We start from the raw sequence: 22,615 nt of genomic DNA on the forward strand, positions 1-22,615 counted from the left end.
CCTATGTTAGTCTGTGCCCTAAGATCCATGCCCCCCCCCCTTAACTTTTTCAGCCATTGAGTCCCTCCCTGCCCACCCCTCCCTACAGCAAGATAAGGTCTGGGGGTGGGGTGGGTGGAGGACAGTATTTACTTTGGTTAAAAAAAAATATCAGAAGGATCATTAAGGATCCTGTCCCATAGGTTTTGAACTCCATTCCACTCCCAACAGCAATTACAAATCCAGTCCTCTGGTCTCCATTCTGGCTTCCTGCCATCCTTCTTATGCTCTAGGACCAATACTTCTGCTTTCTGTACCTCTCCCCTTCCCATTAGGACCCGGTTTTTGAGGGGTAAAGAGGGAAATAATGGGACCTCCAGGAGATGGACTTCAATTATTCCATCAGGTAACAGCCAAGCCCCTGCACTTAAAGATGTGAAGATTTGTAAGGTGGTGTAACATGCCCTGGCTTCCTACTTCAGCTCTCCCACAGGATCCAGTTGTCTTCCAATAGGAGAATTTCTCTTAGGAAGAATAACAGGATAGAGGGAAAGATCCCCTTAGTGTTGGGGGCAGGGCATGGCAAGTCAAGGCAGCTAGGTGGTTCAATGGACAGAGTGCCAGACCTGAAGTCTAGAAGACCTATCTGAGTTCAAATCTGGCCTTAGACATTTCCTAGCCATGGCCCATGGCAAGTCACTTAACCATGTTGGCCTCAGTTTCCTTATCTGGATGATGATCTGGAGAAAGAAATGGCAAACCACTCTAGTATCTCTAGAAAACCCCGAATGGAGACAGGATTCAACACAAGATGGCAAGTCAAGGATGGAGACAGACCAAGCCTAGCCAATGTTTCCAGGTTGGAAGTTAGGTTGGGAAGGGCAAGGCTCTGATCCGGGCTGGAGGGAGAACAGGGATATCCACCTGAGCGAGGGGAGGGGATTGGCCGGGAGTTACGGGAGCGAGGGAGGGTGAGCACATCCTCGTGAGGAAGAAGATGAGAGTAGCAGGGGCAGAGCTGGAAGAAGGCCAGGCGAGTCTGCGGAGAAGGAGGAGGGTCTGAGTCCCGGAGCAGGGGGAGGGAGGGATGGGGAGGAGGAGCTGTGGCCCAGCTGGAATATGAGCCCTGGGGTGGAGTTTGGAAGCCTGGGGGGGAGGGCAGAGGGGAAGAAGGGTCATTCCAGTGGCCAAAGCATTCCACGTGATGGAGGGCAGGGCTTCAGGAGGAGAGGTAGACCGGATCCTGTGGTCCTGGGCCTGGGTGTGATTGGAGGAAAGTGCCCATCCTGGGGGGGGGCAAAGGGCTGCTGAGGGTGGGGCTCCTGGGACCCTCCCAGACTTCTGGCTGGAAGCAGGAATTCTTGGACCAGAGAGTACTCTGCCCTCTTTCCTGGGATCTTCGGTCTCTCTTCCTTATCTGCGGCCGAGATCTCTCTGCCTTCCTCCTAGCAGAGATCTCTCTCTCTCTCTCTCTTTCCTTTCCTTGGAAGTAAGATCGCTCCGCCTTCTCTTGGAGCTGAGACATCTCTGGCTTGTGGAAGCCAGCTCCGCACGTTCAGGACCCAGGTAGGTCTGAGCGGGAAGTTGCCAGTTCCCGGCTGCTGCTAGCTGTCTTTTCCATCGGGCCTCGTCCTCCAGTCTGGGTGAGTGTCGGTCAGGTATCCCGAGAGCTTGCCTCCCTCCCAGATCTGGCTCCTGCCACTGCTCCCCAGCCCAGCTTCTGCTCAAGGCTCGCCATCACATACCAGACCTTTGGGTCACAAGTGGCTAAGCTCTGAGTCGGGAGTCACTGAGACTCTGCCCCCATCCCACCTCTCAGGCCCCTTCTGCCTCTTGCTTTCGGTAGGAGGATGGAGGAGGCAAATCGGGAGGAAAAGAAGAGTTAGAGAGCTGCTTCCTGTTCTGATCAAGTTCATTTCCAAGTCTGAATCTGGCTCCCCTCCTCCTCTGGTGGTGGAGTCTCCCCTGAGAGCGGGGCCAGGTAACTCCTCTGAGAGGTCACCCTCTAATTCCAGGTAGGTCACCATCCAGCCTCAGAAGAGAAAGCAAAGGCAAAGTTTGCTCCCTCTGCCATCCCTGTCTTGTCCCTCCCCAGCTTTATCTGCAGAGGACCAAAGCCTGGAGCCAGAGAGAATGGCCCCTGGGACCCAGAGATCCTCATCCCAGGTGAGTGCAGTCCGCCTACAGCCCTGACCAGCATCAGCAAACCTGGAATTCAAGAGAACCAAGGAAGCTTTATCCTGGTAGACACAGGTTGTCTCTAGCAGTGCTGTCAGCAGAGAAGAATTGTCCTCCTGGTTCTGCTCATGTCCAGACCACAAAAGCCTTCCCAGGTCTCTTAGAGTCCTTCTTTTCCCAATTCTTGGGTCGTGGTTCCTTGGAGCTAAGCACTGGGTCAGCCTACTGGGGATGTAAAGGAAGGAGGAAAAACAGTTCCTACTAAGGAGCTCACAGTCTGAGGGGGATAGAACATTTGAGTAACTGTCCAGCCCAGTTCTATAGAGTATAGATCGGAGGCACCCTGAGAGGGAAGGCTCTAGTAGTTTCAGGGACCAGAAAAAGTGAAGGAAGGCAGGAGCCTCCTCTGAAGTGAGAGGAGGACATTCCAAGGATGAGAGACAGCCATTGGGAAGGCAGAGGATCCAGGGGGTCGAGGGTCTTGGTCAAAGATCAGCCAGGAGGCCAGTGTCCCAGGGTCAGAGAGAAGAGGATCAAGGTGTAAGGAGACTGGAAAGGGGGTTGGGCCTGGTGACATAGCACCTGCTATGTGCCAGGAGCTTTAGAAATATTGTCCCATTTGATCCTTTTGCCATCATCGACAGGGTCCTTGCTCAGAATGGCCAGAGTAAGACAGCACAAGAAGCAGCTGGACAAGTAGATGGCAGTGCTTTTAGTCCACTCAAGGGTATGACCCACATCACCTCCTGGTGATAGACACTTGGGTCTTTCAGTTTCAGAGATCATGTATGCATGTATGTGTGTATTTATTCATGTATATGTGTACATGTATATATTATATATATTCTTCCTGAGCTCACAGACCCAGAAAGAGTACAGTGGAATTTTGGGGAACATCGGATAGGGTCTGGGAACAAGAAAAGGGTTGAAGAAGGGACTTTTTTTTAAAAGAAGGGAAAGGAAAGAGATGCTTTTAGCATACCTATTTTGCTGCTGATTCAAGAAAACAATATCTTCCTTTCCATTCCGTTGGTTGATTAGCATTTGTTAAGCTGCTGCGCCCTGCCTTATTGGGTGATAAAAGAGATAAAGGATAAAAGGATAAAGAGAAGGTGAGTTCCTGGAATTCTTCCAGTCCTTTGAGTTTTCTTTTTGTAATATGGAGCTGGGAGAGGTTCTGTTGGAAACATTTAGTTCCTGTCTTAAGGGGCATCAGGCTTTAATACCTAGAATTACTGTGAGACAAAATGCAGTCAGTTTAGTCTTCCCCAGAATCCACTATGAACACTTACCCCAATAACTCTGTGACGTAGGAGCTCTTATTTATTTCACAGTTGAGGAAACTGAGGCAAACTGTGGTTAAGTGCCTTGCCTAGAATCACACAGTTAGTAAATGTCTGAGGCCATTTTTGAACTCCCATCTTCCTGATTCCAGGTCCAGGTTTCTATCCTCTAAGTCACCAGATTCCTCTAAGTAGGGATAGATTTAGCCCCCTCCTTTGAAGGAGTAGATTAAGTATTTTTCAGAATACCTAGAAGGGCCAAAAGGATTTTCAGAAAGATTCGTATGCAAACAACATCTTTGAAAGGGAAGGTTTACATTTAATAAGTTAACTATTAGTTTCTACTTCAGTTGCTTTCTCTGTAAGAATGGTGATAACAGAACAGTATCTCAAAAAAAATTTTTTTGGGGAAAAATCAGTCACTGCTCACTGTGCTAGGCCCCAGAGATGAGGAAAAAAACTCCCTTCTGTCTAGGAGCTTGTATTCTAATGGGATTCACAACATGTAAACGTATCTATACACAGTAATGAATGTTTAGTATTAATAGGAAATAATTAACTGAAGAGGGAAATTAAGAGGGGTTAGGGAAGACTGACTGTAGAAAGTGGGATTTTAGTTGTGACTTGAAGGGTGGGAGGCAGAAATGAGGAGGGAGAGAATTCCAGTCAAGTTGGGAATCCAGAGAAGATGTCTGGAGCCTAGAGATGGGGATTAGAGAAGGCCAGTGTCACTGGATCAAAGAGACCCAGTGGTGGAAAGTAAGGTATAAGAAGACTGAAAAAGCAGGGGATATCTAGGTTATGATGACTGTTGAATTGAGGAAAGTTTTGTATCTGATGCTTGAGGTGATAGGGAGCCATTGGAGTTTATTGGAGTGACTGGAGTACCTTTATTGGAGTTACTAGAGTCACACTGTAGGCTCAGCAATTTGGGCACTTCACTCTGTTACTAAGTGTGGCCATCAGAGTATCTTGAAGCAGACTGATCCATCAGTAGGCTGTTGTCCAAGGGTGAAGTGGTAAGGTCCTGCACCAAGCTGGTTGCTTTTTCAGCAGAGAAGGGATGTATTAGTAAAATAGACAGTACTGGCAACAGATTGGATAAGGGGGATGAGAGACAGGAGTAAAGAATGCCACCCCAGTTATGAGTTTGAGGGACCGGGAGGATGGTGTTACCCTTTATGGTAAATGGGGAAGATGAATGAGGAAGGCTTTTGGGGGAAAAACAATGAGTTCCCTTTTGTATATATTCAGTTTAAGTTATCTATTTGATGTCCTTTCAAGATGTCTGAAAGGAAGTTGGGAGGAGAGGTAGTTCAGTTTGAAGGGCCTCAATTTTTAAGGCAAAATAAGAAGCATGACACTTGGCTGAGAGTGGGTAGTCATTGGTCAAGCATTTAAGCACCTACTATATGCTGGGCAGTTTCCTAACACTGGGAATTCAAATACAGAAAAAGACAATTCCTGCCCTCCAGGAGCTTATAGTGTAAATGAGGGAGATAGCACAGGAAGCTGGGGCTGGGGTGGGGATGAGCAGAGGGGAGAGAGAAAGCATCAGACCCTGGGTCATGGTGGAGAAGTTGGTCAGAAGTCAAAATAGTGATCTTATCAGAGAATTAAAGGGCAGAGATGAGGTAGAGTACCAAGGCTGAAGAGATGTTCCAGGATGAAGAGGTTATCTTAATAATAAGCTTCTTGGGGCCCAGTGGAGAAGTAAATGAGAGAAGTTCCAGGGTCATAAAGCCGGGTGAGAAATGAGGAGATGTGTGAGCTGAGCTCTTCGCTTAAATGGAGGTTTGGAGTTCGTGGCATGTGGGAAGATGGAGAAGGAAAGAGCGTTAGAAGAACTTGTTGTGGAAGTAAGTTAGAGATGCAATTAGGGATTTATTGTGAGTCAATAAAAGTGGCAACCTATCGCGGTTGTCCACACTAAGAATAGATACTGTGCAGTGAGGACTTGGGACTCATGAGACCTTAAAGAGAAGTTTTGTAACTTCTTGGGAATCTCAAAAAGTGGGGGGAAAATGCAATAAATTCCCTGATCAGAAATTCAGCAACAATAATAAAGGAAGTGAAAGGTTAAATATGGCGCATGGCCTACCATGCTTGAATGTTTACTGGGGCAGCTAAGTGTCACAGTGGTTAGAGGACCCACTCTGGTATCAGGAAGATCTCAGTTTAAATCTGTTCTCACTTCCTATCTGTGACCCTAGGCAAAGCACTTAGCCTCAGTTCCTCCTGTGTAAAATGAGCTGGAGAAGGAAATGGCAAACCATTCCAGTATCTTTGCGACGAAAACTCCAGGTGTTGTCACAAAGAGTGATGCAATGGAAACAACTGAACAGCTAACAACATAAATCAGATATTTTAAAGAAATCACATGATAAAAAGTGAAAAGAGAATTTTATACATATGATATAGAGAACAATAAAAGTGGAATTGAACAACAGAATTATTAGATAAGGGTATGGGAGGGGAGGTTGAGAGATAGGAGTCAAGGATGACAGCTAGGTTATAAGTTTGAGGCACTCCAAAATAATTGGACCTCTGAAAAAGTGAATCATATTCTGCTAGAAATGGAAGAAAATGAAATGGAAGAGCATTGAATGCCAAGTGCAATGGCCAGACGCGTGTTTTGCATGTAGCAGGTTGGAAAAATGGATGACCCCTCCCAAGTACCCAGGGATTTACAGATGTAGTCACCCTCTTGTGGCCAACAATTTGCCTATTAACTCTTTCTCTTGACTCCTGATCCTCAGTGCTCTAGAGGTCTATTTAGATAATTTATTCCTCATAAATATCCTGTCCTGTTATAGTTGCTTATTTCTGTATAACTAAATATGAAGATTAAGGAATAAGTGCCATTAACAAGTGAAAACAATCATAATGATACATCATACTATGTGTCAGTTTGAGCCCTCAGTAAAATAATAGATGACTCTTCTTCACTTAACTAGAAACAGTCCCATACCACTCAGTTCAGCTCAGATTGTGAGCCATATGTCTTTAGAATCCTTTTCATCTTTCACCTAAATGAGACTGTTTCAGCTTTTTAGGGATTTAGTTGGATAATTGCTTTTTTTGGTTCTCTGTTCAATGATCACAGATAAGTGTTTCTCTCCAGAATATACCGTACTTCTTACACACTCTTCATAGAATTTCTTAACATTTCACTTATGACACTTTTGATGAGGAGGGCTTTCACACCACCTTTTCTTTCTCTTCTATGGACTTGCATATCTCAGTGATAGAGCACATACCTTCTCCCCAAATCCATAGGGAGGAGTATTTCATAGTAAGCTATTTCTTCAACCTTTATTATTCCAACATGATTTTCACTTCATATATAAAATGATTTTCTCAATATTCCACTGGGCTCTTAATGCCTAGTTTCAAGTGTTGGCTCTGACATTTATAAAGGTGATGGGAGTTTTGGGCAAATCCCTTCTATGCTTCAGTTTCCTCTAAGTTGATGAGAATTCGACTAGATGAATTCTAAAGTCTCTTTCAGCTCTAAATCTTGTGACATTTGATGGTTTAGGAGTTGGTGACATTTAAGGATGTGGCTGTGGATTTCACCCAGGAGGAGTGGGGCCTCTTGGACCATTCTCAGAAAGAGCTGTTCAAGGAGGTCATGCTGGAGAATGTCCAGAACCTGCTGTCCCTGGGTAAGGACCATGTCCTTTGGTAACACTGAATCTTCTATCAAAGGAATGTCTTCATTCTCTCCCTAGTGTGCAGGGTTTGAACATTTATCAGTTATTCAAAAGACAAAAATACTGTTCTCTCCACAGGATCTTCCTGCTCCCTGGTTTTCCTGTGAAAGGTCTTTAAATTACGTGATGGGAAGCTGGGACTTTCCTTTGTTGCTCCTGAAATTGTCTCTTTCCTATTTACAGAGCTTCATATCAAAACTCAAACCAGCGTTAAAGATTCTTGGTCTTGTAATTACTCTCAGAAGCTCTCTTGTTCAACTCACAGGGCCTTAATTTTTTCCACAAAATCTTTGAAAAGCACTCATACAACTTTTCCTTGAAGATAGGCAGTGAAAGGAACTCTTTGCCTGCCAAGGCAAGCCCTCCCTTCCTCTTTGGGATATAGAAAGATCTTCTTGTGAACAAGTATAAATTAGTAGCTCGTTGCTCTTAATCCTGCCTTATGTAGCAAGTTCATCCTTATCCTTCCCTCAAATTCCAGGCCAGATGGTAGGAAAGGAAGAGAATAAGCATTTATGTATACCTACTATATGTCAGGCACTATGCCAAATAATTTATAAATATTTTCTCATTTGATCCTTGCAACATCTAGTTCGGTACTATCACCCCTATTTTATAGCTGAAGAAACTGAGGCACACATAGGTGAAGTAATTTGCCCAGGAGCACACAGCTACTAAGTGTTCAGGGCAGGCTTTGGAATCAAGCCTTTCTGACTCCAGTCCCAGGGCTCTTACCACTCCACTACCCAGTGCTTCTAATGTGTAAATAATGAAAACTCTGGAGTGTGCCCATCCTTCCATGAAAGAGGTGAACAACAACAGAATTTTCTGATTCCCATTTGGCTGCATGATCCCATAATCCCCTCTCCAAAGATCTTACCGCTAAATAAACTGTCACTGAAGAATCCTGGGAACCATGCTGTAGCCCTTGCTTGCACGTCACCTTAAAGAGGACCAAATTATAAATTTCTTTCCATCCTCATCCTTTCCGTATTCCCCATGCCTAGAATTTCCATTTGCCAGAGAAGATCTGATCTCCTATTTCCAGAAAAGGGAAGTACCATGGATTCTGGAGTCAAAAGGCTCAAGGAACTTTTGTCCAGGTGAGTGAGATGAAAGGAGATGTATGAGGTCTTTTATCAGGAGACATTTATGTATTGTAGTAAAGGGAATACTAGCCTTGGGGATGGAAAGACCTGAATCACTTTTTAGATACTTTTAAACACTTTTAAGAACTTTTAAGATTCTGGTCAAGTCACTGAACCTCTGAGCTTCAATTTTTCTATCTGTAAAAATGAGGTGTTTGGACTCCATGGCCTCAGTTCCCTTCCTGTGATTCTCTAAGAAGTTGTTTAGAGCTTTGGGGCCTAGAACCCTCCTGAAATCATCCAAAAAGGGCCTGAGGCTGTCCACTATGAACACTTTCCTAGCTTTTCTTCAAGCCAAGCATTGATTGAGTGCCTCCCTTGTGTCAGACCCTGTGCTGAGCATCAGGGATACAAAGAAGGGCAGGGAACAAGCCCTGCTCTCAAGGATTTTCTAGACTCATGAGGAAGACAACATGCAAACGACTACATACAGACTCACTCCATCCAAGATAAACTGGAGCTAATTGAGAGAGGGAAGGCTCTAAGGCTAAGGAGGACTGGAGAAGATTTCCTGTAGAATGAGAGGTTTTACGTGGGACTTCAGGGAAGCCAGAACAAGTATGAGGGGCAGCCAGAGAAAACATGGAGTTGGGAGATGGAGTGTCCTGGTCAAGGAACATGTCTCTTTTTTTTTTTTTTTTAAAGCCAAAGAAAACAAAGTTTATTAAAGATTCGCTACCTTAGGTTGACTCTTAAGGAACCTAAGCAGTTGGAACGCTTGTATTCCACAAGAGGGCTAGATAGATTGAATCTGAGTCAAGGAACATGTCTCTTGCACATGTGAAAGGGGAGTAAGGTGAAAGCAGACTGGGGATGTAGGAGAGGGGTAGATGATGGAGGGCTTTAACAGCCAAGGACAGGATTCTGTATTTGATTCTGGGGACAGGGAGCCAAGGGAGTTTTGGGGAAGATGAATTTGACTGCTGATTGGAGCATTGAGTGGATGAGGAAGAAACTTGACACAGTGAGGCCAACCAGAAGACTTGTAATGCCTCATGAGTGAGGAGACTGGGGACAGAACCAAGAAAGTGGCAGTATTGGGAGAGGAGATTCTTACAAGGGTAGACTTAACAGTACTCTTCCTGGGGTTGAATATGGGGGAGAGAGCTGTGAATGTGTGAGAGATGATGAGGAGTAGGTAACTTCTGGGCTGTGAACCTGGACAATGGGGAAGCTGGTGCTGTGGATAGTAATGGGAAAGTAAGAAGATGGCAAGGTTGGGGAAAAGAGAATGAGTTTATTTTTGGACATTGTAAGAGGAGAACTAGAAGAAAGTGTTGTCACCAAAAGAGAGAAGAGAGTATCAAGAAAAAGGGGGTGATTGTGTCAAAAGCTGCAGAGAGCCCAAGAACGATGAGAATTGAGGGAAAAGGACAATTGGATGAAGAAATTAGGACATTATTGGTAACTTTACAGAGAGCAGTTTCACTTGATCAATGAAGTTAGAAACTGGAGTGCAGAGAGTTTTGAAGAAAGTAGGAGGAAATGAGTTGGAAACACTTTGTAGATGACCCTCTCTAAGCATTTAGCCTTGAATGAAAAATAAAAGCCAATATCTAGTGAAGATAAAAGGGCTGAATGAGGCCTTTGTGAGGATCAACAGACATGGTTTTATTTATGGCAGTAGGGAAGGACCCAGTAAACAAGGAGAGAGAAAAATTAGAGAAAAAATAGAGATCATGAGGTAATAAGCTAAGGGAAGCTGGAATAGACTGGTATCATTAATGCATGTAAAGGTGTTTGCCATGGCAACCAGAAAGGCCAACTCTTCATGTGAGACCAGGGCAATGGAGGAAAAGATGGCATCTGATTTATGTGAGATGAGGAGGATGTGAGAGAACTCTTGGTAAGTGTCTTAATTTTTTCAGCAAAATAGGAGGTCAGGGGTTTAGCTGAGTGGGTAGGTGGGGGAAGTAAACCAAATGAAAGAGTTTGGGAGGAATGAAAAGATCTGGCAAACTTTCTGTAGTTACTGGGCTAAGGAGTCAGGTAAGGGAATATCAATAGATTCCCTTGGCACGGTGAGGGCCTGAGATTTTGTAGCCTAAATTTGTAGTTGACCCATGCAGTCCAGTTTTATGATTTTTTTGTTTTCTTTTAGCACTATGTGGGTAGGGATGAAGGTCACTGGCTTATTTCGATGTAGTAATAAAATATTAAGGCTTGCAAAAGTCTTCAATTCAAGGTCCCTTCCCTCTACCAGTCTTTGTCTCTGTTCTCAGAAAATAAATGACCCAATTCTTGTAGGTAACCACCCTGAGGCTAGGGAGTTGGGAGGTAGAGATTGCCATGCATCCTAGAGAACCAGGCCCACTGGAAACCTGGAAGCCTTTAAGATCTCCAGTGTTTGGTCTCATCAGATCCTATCCAGGTTAGATGTGGCCAAAGGTAATTGTGTGTAGGTGAAGAGGTACAAGGTATAAGAAAGAGACAGAAACAGGTCTAAGGTCAGAACCTGCATTGGAAGACTAGGAAAGAAATCAGAAAGCAGGAAATGAGGCAGTGTTTGGAATCTGGGCCCTGGAAGTTAATAACATTGATAAAGTACCTACTATATTCTGGGGACTGTATTAACCCTGGTGATAGAAAGAAAGGCAAAAGATAGTTCCTCCTGTCCAGGGGCTCACCATTTAGTGTACAAACATGGAAATGGTTTGAGAAGAAACAGCAGATCATGAAACTCACTCTTAGTTAAACCAGAAAAAAGAGTGTGTTTTGTTATGAAAGTAAATTAAGGTTGAGAAGGAAATCAGTAAATACAGAACAAATGGAGAACAGTAGTTTAGGGAGGGTTGGATCGGTGAGGAAATAGTAAAAAACACAATAATAACAATAATAGCTCCCCTTTATATACTAAGTGCCTACTAAGTGCCAAGGGATTTACAAATACCTTATTTGATCCTTACAACCAGCCTGGGAGGTAGGTGCTTTTATTATGCTTCCTTTACAGATAAGAAGACTGAGGCAAATAGGGGCCAACACCAGGGCTTGCCCAGTGTCCCGCAGGTGGAAATGCATTCAGGTGTTTCTGACTCCAGGCATGGTACTCTGTCCATTATGTCTCCTGGCTGTCTCCTGTTGGAAAATATCTTTGTACCAAAGAGAAAGCTTCAGATACGGGAGATAAAAGGATAAGAAACTTTGAAGATAGCATCATGTGGAACTGGAATGGATGGAAGACAGGGTGATGTGAAGAGTGGGCATCAGGCCATTTCAATGATCAATGACTAGAGTTGATCCCATTCCCTTCCCCCACCCGATTTTTATTTCTAAGGATGCAAGCAGAGACATAGTGGAAATATCACAGAATATCAAGGAGAAAATATAATTACTTCTCGTAATAAAATGTGAATGGGATGAATTCACCTATAAAAACAGCAGAGTTGCAGAATGCCTTAGAAAGTAGAAACCAATAACATGTTGTGTTTAAGAAAGACCCTTGACACAACTTCACAAAACATTAAAATGGGAAGGGTGGCATTTTGTATTACCTTTTGAAACCATGGCCCTAAACTCATTCCACTATATATCTTTTGACTCAGTGATTACCACTTTACCAGCGAACTAAAGGGATAACAGAAAGAGTAAAATGACACATTTTCACAACACAGAATTATACCTACTTTTGGTGGTTGCAAAGATCTTGGGGTAGCTGAGTGGCTCAGTGGATAGAATGCTAGACATGGAGTTAGAAGACTCATCTTCCTGAATTCAAATCTGGCCTCAGAAACCTGCCAGCTGTGTGACACTAGGTAAGTCACTTAACCTGGTTTACCTCAGTTTCTGTCAGCTGGAGAAGGAAATGGCAAACCATGCCAGTATTTTTGCCTATGTGCCATTTCTTGGGCAAAGTGCTTTAATTGAGCTTTTCTCATTTGTTTCTCACAATAGTGCTTAAAGGTAGGTAATGTTATTATCTCCATTTTACAATTGAGGAAACAGAGGTAGGCAGAGGTTGTGACTTGCTTAAGGTAACAGTGCTTGCAAGTGTCTGAGGTAGAACCTGAATGCAAGTCTTCCTGACTGCTAAGTCTAACTCTATCCAGTATGCTACCAGTTGGCATTTGATTGATAACCAGAATATAGTGAAAATGCTCCCTTGTGCATGGATGAGATAGAAAACAGTAGGAGAAGGTGCCTTTTTCTATTGGCTGATTACAAGCAATGTATTAAGTGGATAAAACAAGCTTTGTAAGGAAAGACCTCTTCAGTCTTAACTTTCTTCTTTCTGCTGTTGGCACAGTGACTACACTCTCTCAGAAACTCTGGAATGACTGACCTGTTGCCAACCAATTGCCTTGAAAATTGTTTAGGTAGAAGAATAATAACATAAACAGAAAATAAGTTCAAATCAGAAAGTAGCCTTAACATTGCAAGGAATGGCAATCCAAAGTCTGTTTTTGTAGAATGTCTGTGATGGTCCATGGTGGTTTCAAGATGGTTTGTAATGTGAATTCTTAGTGATCATGTTTTTCTAAGATCCTACCATAAACACTGGAAGAACACACACATTGGTAACATCTTGATGCGGTAATTATAGTGCTGATGAGATAAAATTACAAGGTAATCTTGGAATGAGGGGAATACTGCAGTGCAGTTTACAGAAAGCAAATGAAGGGTGTGAGAGTAGTCATTCGTTAAGAGTGATTTGCAGTTGTATGTTAGATCTTTTTGATAGTTGGGAAAGTATTTGATGTCAGGTTGAGAAATGGAAAGAATTTGTTGCCCTTAGTCAGAAGTAGACAAGAGTTTGATATCATCACTGTATGAACACCAAAATCATTGTATACCTGATCATGACATTTTGGAATTTGAAGATAAATTTTTAAGAAATATATACGGATAGTAGCTATTCTAAAGAAGTGATGGGCTAACACAGAATTTATTATACCTCAGGAGAATAGAAGGAATAGTTGGCACTCATGTTGTGGTCCCAGAGACATGGAAACGAAAAATTAGATTGAAAGGGTTTGCCAGGTTAATTATTATGCCTAATCATTTAATAGATAATGAAATAAGGTGAACATTTGGCATATGTACAGCAAATCTAAAATATTTATTGGTCTTAATAGATTGTAAGAAAAGTTGGATATAACTGCTAAAAAGTGTAGACCTGTTTTTCAGCTTAGCATATAAAATTTATAAAGAATGACTGATAGTGCATCAAAACTGATCAGTACTGAAAAGCAGAAAGATTACCTGAGATTGATAAAATAAAAAGTAAAATGAAAAAAAAAATTTTGAAGAAAGTATTGAAAGTACAATGGAGAAAGGTCACCTAGTGCCGTGGAAGGAGCACCCCTAGACACAGGATTTGAATTCTAGTCTTGACTAAAAGGATTTGAGTCATATCACTCAGCCATTCCCAGCTCACGGCCTGTGATATTAAGTTGGGATGTGCAATTCATAATAACATCAGAGACTTTCTGGAGGACCTGGTGATGGCTGCAAGGAAGGTAAGGACTTTCCTCCTTGATCCTTTGTTTAAATAATTTTGGACCTGTCACTCAGCCATCCTTAGTTCATGGCCTGAGTTGCAAAATATAATGGGAATCCTATCCTGCCTGAATGGTAGGTCTCTTGTGAAGATCCACTGTTATTGTATGTGAAACTATTTTTGAGTTAAACCATATTGCACTTGAGAGCTAATGATGTTTTCAAATGATTTTTTCCGTTAGTACAAATTTTAAAATTCTTCTTTCTTGATCAAGGAAAAAGAAGAAAAATCAGTTTCCTTTCTGCTATCTTGAGGAAAGAGCATATAATTATATTTGTGTATGTGTGTATATATATATGTCTGTTTTTTCCTTCAGATTCAGTGACCAGCTTTGAAATGAATGAGACTCCTGAAAACCTGAGCATTTCTGTGGAAGAATCTTGCCAGCAGAGATTCATGAGTGTTGGTCCTTATGACTTAAATTTTATAGAAATCTGTGACTCTGATATCAAGGTAGATAAAAACCCTAAGAATCACAGTGAATTTGATGAAGTTGGAAAGACCTTGACACCATATTCAGCCCTAAATCACTCTAAGGCAACAACCCCAAGAAATGACTGTTTTCAATACAGTATATATAGAGAATGCTTTACTGAACAGGTAGAGCTTATTCAGTCCCATGAGAATCTTCCTGAAATGCAAATATATCAAAGTAGTCAATGGAAAAAGGCCGTCACCTTGAGTTCAGACCTCATTAGACATCAGAAAAGCTATATGGGCAAAAGGCTTCATATAAGTAATGAAGGAAGAAAGACTTTTAACCAGAACTCTAAGATCAGTAGCCATCAGAAAATACATATTCGAAAGAAACCTTGTGAATATAATGAAGGTGCAGCAACTTTCTCATCTCTTTCTTACCACCCTACATTTCATAACAGAATGAAAACATTCGCTTGTAATCAGTGTGGGAAGAGCTTTTATTGGAACCCAGATCTTGTTAGACATCAGAAGAGTCATACTGAAGTGAAGCCTTATAAATGTAATGTATGTGGGAAGGGCTTCTGCTACAGATCTCTCCTTATTGGCCATCAGAGAGTTCATACTGGAGAGAAACCTTATGAATGTAATCAATGTGGGAAGGCCTTTTGCTACAGATCACTCCTTGTTGGCCATCAGAGAATTCACAGTGGAGAGAGACCCTATAAATGTGTTCATTGTGGAAAAGCTTTCCAAAGCAGTTCCCGTCTTTCTTCCCATCAGAGAATCCACACTGGAGAGAAACCATATGAATGTAATCAGTGTGGAAAGGCATTCACACAGAGTTCTCATCTTGGTGCTCATCAGAGAATCCACACTGGAGAGAAACCTTATGAATGTACTCAATGTAGAAAGACTTTCAGATTCCGCTCTGGTCTTGCTTCCCATCAGAGAATCCATACTGGAGAGAAACCTTTTGAATGTAACCTGTGTGGAAAAGCTTTCCAAAACAACTCCCGTCTTGTTTCCCATCAGAGAATCCACACTGGAGAGAAACCTTATGAATGTAATCAATGTGGAAAGGCTTTCACACAGAGTTCCCATCTTGGTACACATCAGAGAATCCATAGTGGAGAGAAACCTTATGAATGCAATCAATGTGGAAAGGCTTTCAGATTCCGCTCTGGTCTTGCTACACATCAGAGAATGCACACTGGAGAGAAACCTTATAAATGTAGTCAATGTGGAAAGGCTTTCCAGTGCAGCTCCAGTCTTGCTAAACACCTTAGAGTTCACACTGGAGAGAGACCTTATAAATGTAATCAATGTGGAAAGGCTTTCAGATGCAGCTCCAGTCTTGCTGCACATCAGAGAATCCACACTATAGCAAAACCTTATGAATGTAATCAGTGTGGTAAGGCCTTCAAAAAGAGTTCCAAGCTTATTATCCATCAGAGAATTCACACTGGGGAGAAACCTTATGAATGTAATCAGTGTGGAAAATCTTTTAAATACAGCTCTCATCTTGCTGCCCATCAGAGAATCCATACAGGGGAGAAACCTTATGAATGTAGTCATTGTGGAAAAGCTTTCCAAAGCAGTTCTAGTCTTACTATACACCAGAGAATCCACACAGGAGAGAAACCTTATGAATGCAGTCAGTGTGGAAAGGCTTTCCAATGTAACTCGAATCTTGCTGCCCATCAGAGAATCCACACAGGAGAGAAACCTTATAAATGTATACGATGTGGAAAATCTTTCAGATACCGCTCTGGTCTTTCAGCTCATCAGAGAATCCACGCTGAAGAGAAACTTTAGGAATATAATCAATGTTGTAAAGCCTTCAGGCAACAGTCATCCTGTATTTCCCAAATTAGAAATCTTATCAACTGTAATGAATGAGGATAGGCGTTGAAATAAAATACAGAGCTTGTTCAACATTAGAAAAATCATTCTGAGTAGCTCTGTATGGACTCAGACCAGAAATCATTTCTTACTTTACATCAGAGGTACGGAGAGGTGACTTATGAAAGTTGTCAAAAGGGATAGGCTTTTCTCTAGCAGACAGAGATCAATATGCAACAGAATGCAACAATAATATACATACTGGAATGAAGGTGTATAAAAGCAGTGATTATGGAAAGGGTTTTCTTCACCTAGAGTTCATACTTGATTGTACTTTGAAAAAATCATGTTAGAGATAAAACTTATATATCTAATTAATATGAGGTTTCTTGCTGCAGCACAGAATTCATCAGACTTCCCAAATTAAGAGACCTCATTAAATACCCCAAATTCCATACTGTGAATAAAGTCCTATGAATATAGTGAATTTTTCTCTGAAATCCTGATGTTTGTCACTAATTCCTAATAGTTCATGGCATTCATATACTTTGATTTTTTTCAGCCATTTCCCAATTAATTGGTACTCACTATGTGAGTACTCACTTTGATGGCACAAAAAAACCTCATATAAATATTTTGGTGACTGTTGGAATTTATTTCTGTATTGCTTTCTTTAAGCAGCTAGGTGGCACAGTTGACAGAGTACTTTGCCTGGAGCCACTAGTCCAGATTTCAAAATCATTCTCTGAGACTCACTATCTCTGTGAATCTGGGCAAGTCACCCAACCTATTCCACCCTGAAGAAGGATGACAAGAGCACCTGCCTCCTAAGGATTAAATGAGATGCTAGTAAATGCTTTGCAAGACAAATTTCTATGGAAATGCCCACTTTTCAACAATTAGTAATGCTTGGGTCATAAGTTTCATAGTAAAGTCAGTAGGCTAAAACATGGACAGTTTAGTCACTTTTCCTTTAATGCAAATTGACATTCAGAACAGAGCACAGGAAAGCAGTAATTGTAATGCATAGGGCACTAGCTTTAGAATCAGATGCTCCTTAGCTCTATTTGTCTGAGCAAGGAACAACTTCTCCATGCCTCACTTTGCTCATCTCTAAAATGAGGTGGTTGGATTCAGTGGTTTTGATGGTTCCTTTCAACTCCAAATGTGTGTTCTTATCAAAAGTACATTCCTATGTCTCTTTCCCACAGCCTCTTCCTATAATCTAGGAAGGAACAAATCTGAAAAATACCCAACTGAGCAATAGTCATATAAACAATTTTTTCTTACTTAAAAATAACAAACTTGAGAAACTGATCAGGTGTGTAATAATATACAAAAGAAGATGAGTGTAGTAACCCTGTGTTTAATCAAAGACCTCTACTATGGGGTTAGTACTTACCAACCACTACAAAATGTTGGAAACACTGGAAGGTAGGTTGGCAGAAAATAGATGTGGATTTTAATAATACAAAATAGAACAGAAGGAAGGCCAGAAGGAAAGAAGATAGCTTTGAAAGTATCATGTTGAATTTTTAAATTACTCAATTGGCAAATCAAGCAAGATATCTATATTAGAAATTGTTTTGTGGGCAGTCCTCTTTTTCTGTTGGAGGGTGTATATAAAATGTTCATTTTATTTCATGTTTATGAATTTCAAGATTAAAAAGGTTGAATATTGATGGCTTCCTTTGTCATTTTCACCAATTTTGAAGGCATGCCAAGAAATGGCAAAACTCTCTTAATGTCTTACTCATTATTAATGCTTTGGAGTATGTTTTCATGCACCATTTTGTTGACATTCATGTGTCAGGACTTTGGAAAACTTCCTGTCCTTTCAACGCTCATCAATTGGTGCTGAATCTGGGTAGACATAGGTGTCAGTTCTCTCTATATCTTGGATATAAATGACTTTTCTTGGTCATTTTTTCGTGTAATATTAGATACATTCAGCATGCTTCAAATTCTCTTGTAATTTGATCTTCATTTATTTATGTAGTTAGAATTATCTTATTTCTTAAGATATCTCAGATCAAGACACAGTTGTGAAAGCTACCTGAGTGTATTTCCTTCTCTTTTAAATTTTTTTATAAGTGAAAATTTCCCTTCCCTCTCCCCCTCCTACCTCAAATTAAAAAAGGAAAACAAAACTGCCATTACAAACATGTATAATCAAGGACAATATTCCTGCATTGTCCATGTCCCACAAATATCTTGTTCTGCACTTTGAGTTCATCATCTCTTATCAGATGGTGGATAGCATATTTCATCACCTATCCTCTGGACTTATAGTTTACTATTGTTTTAGAGTTCTTAAGTCAGAGTATTTTTTTCTACTTTTTTTTAAACAATATTTTTGTTATGTAAATTCTGCTGGTTCTACTTACTGTACTTCAAGTTTCAGTGTGATTATCCCCTTGATCTTTTCTTAAAACAGTTATAATCCATCAAATTCATATACCTAGCCATTCTTTAACTAATGAGAATCCCCTTAGTTTCTAATTCTTCATCTCTGAAAAGAAATATGTTTTTAATACAATTTAATTTATTGTGATTGATTCCTTCCTGAATCTACTTTCTTTTTGCTTTCTACCTTTTCTTTGTCTTTCTGTGTTAATGAGAGGTATTTATGTGCCCAAATCTTTCTTTCCTCCTTTGGTCAGTTTACACGAGAGTGACATTCAAATGTCATCTGTTTCCCCCACCTGATCCTCCTCTGTTGTATAGGTCTATACATCTGTCTTACTTTTGTGAGATAACTTCCTCTAACCCTTCCTCCCTCCTCCCCTGTCCACTATCCCTCTTCCCTTTTCATTCTTTTAGGATCATCAAGCCTCAACAGATCCACTCCCAGACCTTCTAAATATTCCTATCATCCCTGATGATGTTTCAGAAGGGACACATCTCTCCTCTTCCCATATAAAAAGGAACCAATTTATCTAGATTTTTTATTTTTATTTCATTTTTATGTTTCTCTTGACTCTTTGAATTTCAGAGTTTCTCTGCTGCCCTGGTCTTTTCATCAGCAACAGTTGGAAGCCCTCTAATTCATTAAAGGGGCATGTCTCCCATTTTTGGTGGGCAAGTTATTCTTAGTTGTAAGCCAGTATGCTTTGTCATCTAGAATGTTTCAAGTTCTCTACTCCTTTGTAGTGATGGCTGCTAAATCGTGTGTGAACTGTGGTTCCTTAATGTTTAAATTATTTCTAAATGCTTATAGTATTTGGGTAAGATTGTCCTGTGAGTTTTCATTTGGGGGTTTCTTTTTGGTGGTAATCTGTGGATTCTTTCCATTTCTACTTTCATTTTACATTCTAAAAAGATCTGGGCATTTTTTTTTCAATTTCTTGAAGGCTAGGCTCTTATTCTGGTTATGTCTTTAAGGTAGTAGTAGTAGGAGGAGTAGGAGTAGAAGTAGTAGTAGTGATAATAGTAATAGTAGTAGTAGTAGTAATAGCAGTGATAGTAGTAATAGTGATGGTAGTAGTAGTAGTAGTAGTGTTAATGATAATAGTGATCTCATTTTATCCTCATAACAACCCTAGTGGTGCTAACCAGGTGCTCTTACCATCCTCATTTAAGTACACACACGTACGTGTGTATGTATACACACACATATACATATATGTAAGATTTTATTTTTTCCAATTACGTTATAATTTTCAACATTTATTTTCATAAGATTTTGAGTTCCAAATTTTTCTCCTCCCCTTTCCCAACATGGCAAGCAATTTGGTATGGGTTATTTATGTGCAATCATGTAAGACATTTCCTCATTAATCATATTGTGAAAGAAGAAACAGAACGAAAGGGAAAAAAAACCATAAAAAAAGTGAAAATAGTATGTATGCTTCAATCTGCATTTAGACTTCGTCAGTTCTTTGTCTGGACGTGGATAGCATTTACCATCATGAGTTTTTTGAAATTGTTTTCGAAGTCGATCATCACACATTATTGCTGATACTGTGTACAATGTTCTTCTGGTTCTTCTCACTTCATTCAGCATCAGTTAATGTTAAGTCAAGGTTTTTCTGAAACTCTCCTGCTTATCATTTTTTATAGCACAATAGTATTCCATTACTTTCATATACCACAACTTATTTAGCCATTCCCCAATTGATGGGAATCCCCTCAATTTCTAGTTCTTTGCCACCACAAAAAGAGCTGTTATAAATATTTTTGTTTTCCCTTTTTTATGATCTCTTTGAGATATAGACCTAGTAATGGTATTGCTAGATCAAAGGGTATACACAGTTTTGATTGCTCTCCAGAATTGCCCAAATTGCTCTCCAGAATGGTTGGATCAGTTTACAACTACACCAGCAGTGTTTTAGTGTCTCAAATTTCCCACATCTCCAACATTTTATCTTTTCCTTTTTCTGTCATATTAACCAATCCAATAGATTTGAGGTGGTACCTCAGAGTTGTTTTAATTTGTATTTCTCTAATCAGTAGTGATTTAGAGCATTTTTTCATATGACCTTAGATAGCCTTGATGTCTTCATCTGAAAACTACCTGTTCACCTGTTCATATCCTTTGATGATTTATCAATTGGAGAATGATTCATAAGTTTGAATCAATTCGCTATATAATTGAGGATTTGATTAAATATGCTTGCTGGAAAATTTTTTTTCCATCTTCCTGCTTTCCTTCTAATCTTAGTTTCATTGGTTTTGTTTGTGCAGAACTTTTTTGTTTAATATAATCAAAAGTATCTATTTTGCATTTCATAATGCTATCTTGTTTGGTCATAAATTCTTCCTTTCTCCATAGATCTGACAGGTAAGGTATTCTTTGCTTCCTAATTTGCTTATGGTATACCCTTCATGTCTAAATTATGTATCCATTTTGACCTTATCTTGGTACACAGTGTGAGATGTTGGTGTCCACATAGTATCTGCCATATACTTTTTCAGTTTTCCCAATAGTTTTTGTCAAATAATGAGTTCTTATTCCAGAAGATGGGTCTTTGGTTTTATCAAATAGTATATTACTATATTCATTTACGACTGTGTCTTGTGTGTCTAATCTATTACACTGATCCACCACTCTGTTAGCCAGTACCGAATCATTTTGATGATTGCCACTTTATGAAATAGTTTAAATCTAGTATAGCTAGGCCACCTTCCTTTGCATATTTAAAAATAAATTCTCTTGATATTCTTGACCTTTTGTTCTTCCAGATGAATTTTCTTTGTTTTCTTTTTCTAGCTCTCTAAAATTTTTTTTTTGATAGTTTTATTGGTGTGGCACTGAATAATAAGTAAATTAGGTAGAATTATCATTTTTGTTATATTATTTCAGCCTATTACCCATGAGCAACTGATATTTTTCCAATTGTTTGGATCTGACTATTTGTGTGAAAAGTGTTTTGTAATTGTGTTCATATAGGTTCTGGTTTGTCTTGACAGGTAGACTACCAAGTATTTTATACTGGCTGCAGTTATTTTAAATGGATTTTCTCTTTATATCTCTTGCTGCTGGGAAGCATTCTCATTTTACAGATAAGGAAAATGAAGCGTGCTGAGGTTAAGTATGTGCCTTGATATTCTGTCCATGCTAGTCCTTTGCTCTTTCTCCAGCATTTCCAGACATCAAAATTCTCAACTAATGCAGTATGCAATATTCTCCCACAATGCTCCAATTCCAGGCAATAAAAAGTCTCTAAAGGGACAAAGGTGAGTCAGTTAACCTGTCCTCATGAAATCCTACTTTTCCGCAGTTTTTCCTCAGCCCCCATGCCAGAAGCTCCACCTCTACTTGGCCATTAACCAGATCTTAAGATAACAGCCATCTTATGGAAATACTCCTTCCTGATCTCCAGATCCTTTAGTCTGTCTAAATGAAAGGATTAGTTGATGATTTATGATTAGGTCTTGGCTCCTTCCAGTGATATCTTTAGTAGTTTTTTAAATTTTATTTTTCAGTTTTCTACAATCACTTCCATAAGTCTGAGATTTTCTCCCCTTCCCTCCCCAAGACGGCATACAATCTTATATGGGTTCTACACATACATTCTTATTAAATATATTTTCACACTGTCATGTTGCATTGAAGAATTAAAATAAATGGGGAAACCATGAGAAAAACCCAAACAAAAAACGTAACACAAGAGAAAATATACTGGTTCATTCTGTTTTCCAGTTCCATAGTTCTTTCTCTGGATGTGGATGGCATTTTGCCTCAGAAGTCCTTTGGGAATGTTTTAGGTCCTTGCATTGCTGTGAAGGGCTAAGTCTACCAGAAAAATGCCTTGCACACTGTGGTTGTTACTGTGTACAGTGATCTGGTTCTGCTCCTTTCACTCGGCATCAGTTCATTTAAGTCCTTCCAGGGCTCTCTGAAGTCTTTCTATTCATTTCTTACAGCACAACAGTATTCCATTACATTCAAATACCACAACTTGGTCAGTCATTCCCCAATTGATGAGCATCCCCTTGATTTCCAGTTCTAGGCCACCACAAAGAGAGCTGCTATAAATATTTTTGTACATGTGGGACCCTTTCCCATTTTTATGATTTCTTTGAGATACAATCCTAGAAGCAATACTG

General features: G+C 40.3%; 1 protein-coding gene across 2 annotated transcripts in view; it reads left to right on the forward strand.

Annotated features, from left to right (window-relative positions):
- LOC140508353 (uncharacterized) overlaps positions 1-17,743 on the forward strand; it is a 93,124-nt gene extending 75,381 nt beyond the window's left edge. The window contains exons 5-6 of one of the 2 annotated variants that reach the window (XM_072616200.1): positions 8,164-8,259; positions 14,118-17,743. In XM_072616200.1, the coding sequence (XP_072472301.1) occupies positions 8,164-8,259; positions 14,118-16,036 (2,015 nt within the window). In that variant the 3' untranslated portion in view covers positions 16,037-17,743. The remainder of the gene's footprint in view (positions 1-8,163; positions 8,260-14,117) is intronic. The other variant, XM_072616201.1, reaches the window with a different exon arrangement.
- Positions 17,744-22,615: the final 4,872 nt, after the last annotated feature.

The sequence above is a fragment of the Notamacropus eugenii genome, chromosome 5, assembly GCF_028372415.1.
Source record: "Notamacropus eugenii isolate mMacEug1 chromosome 5, mMacEug1.pri_v2, whole genome shotgun sequence".
Lineage (NCBI taxonomy): Eukaryota > Metazoa > Chordata > Mammalia > Diprotodontia > Macropodidae > Notamacropus > Notamacropus eugenii.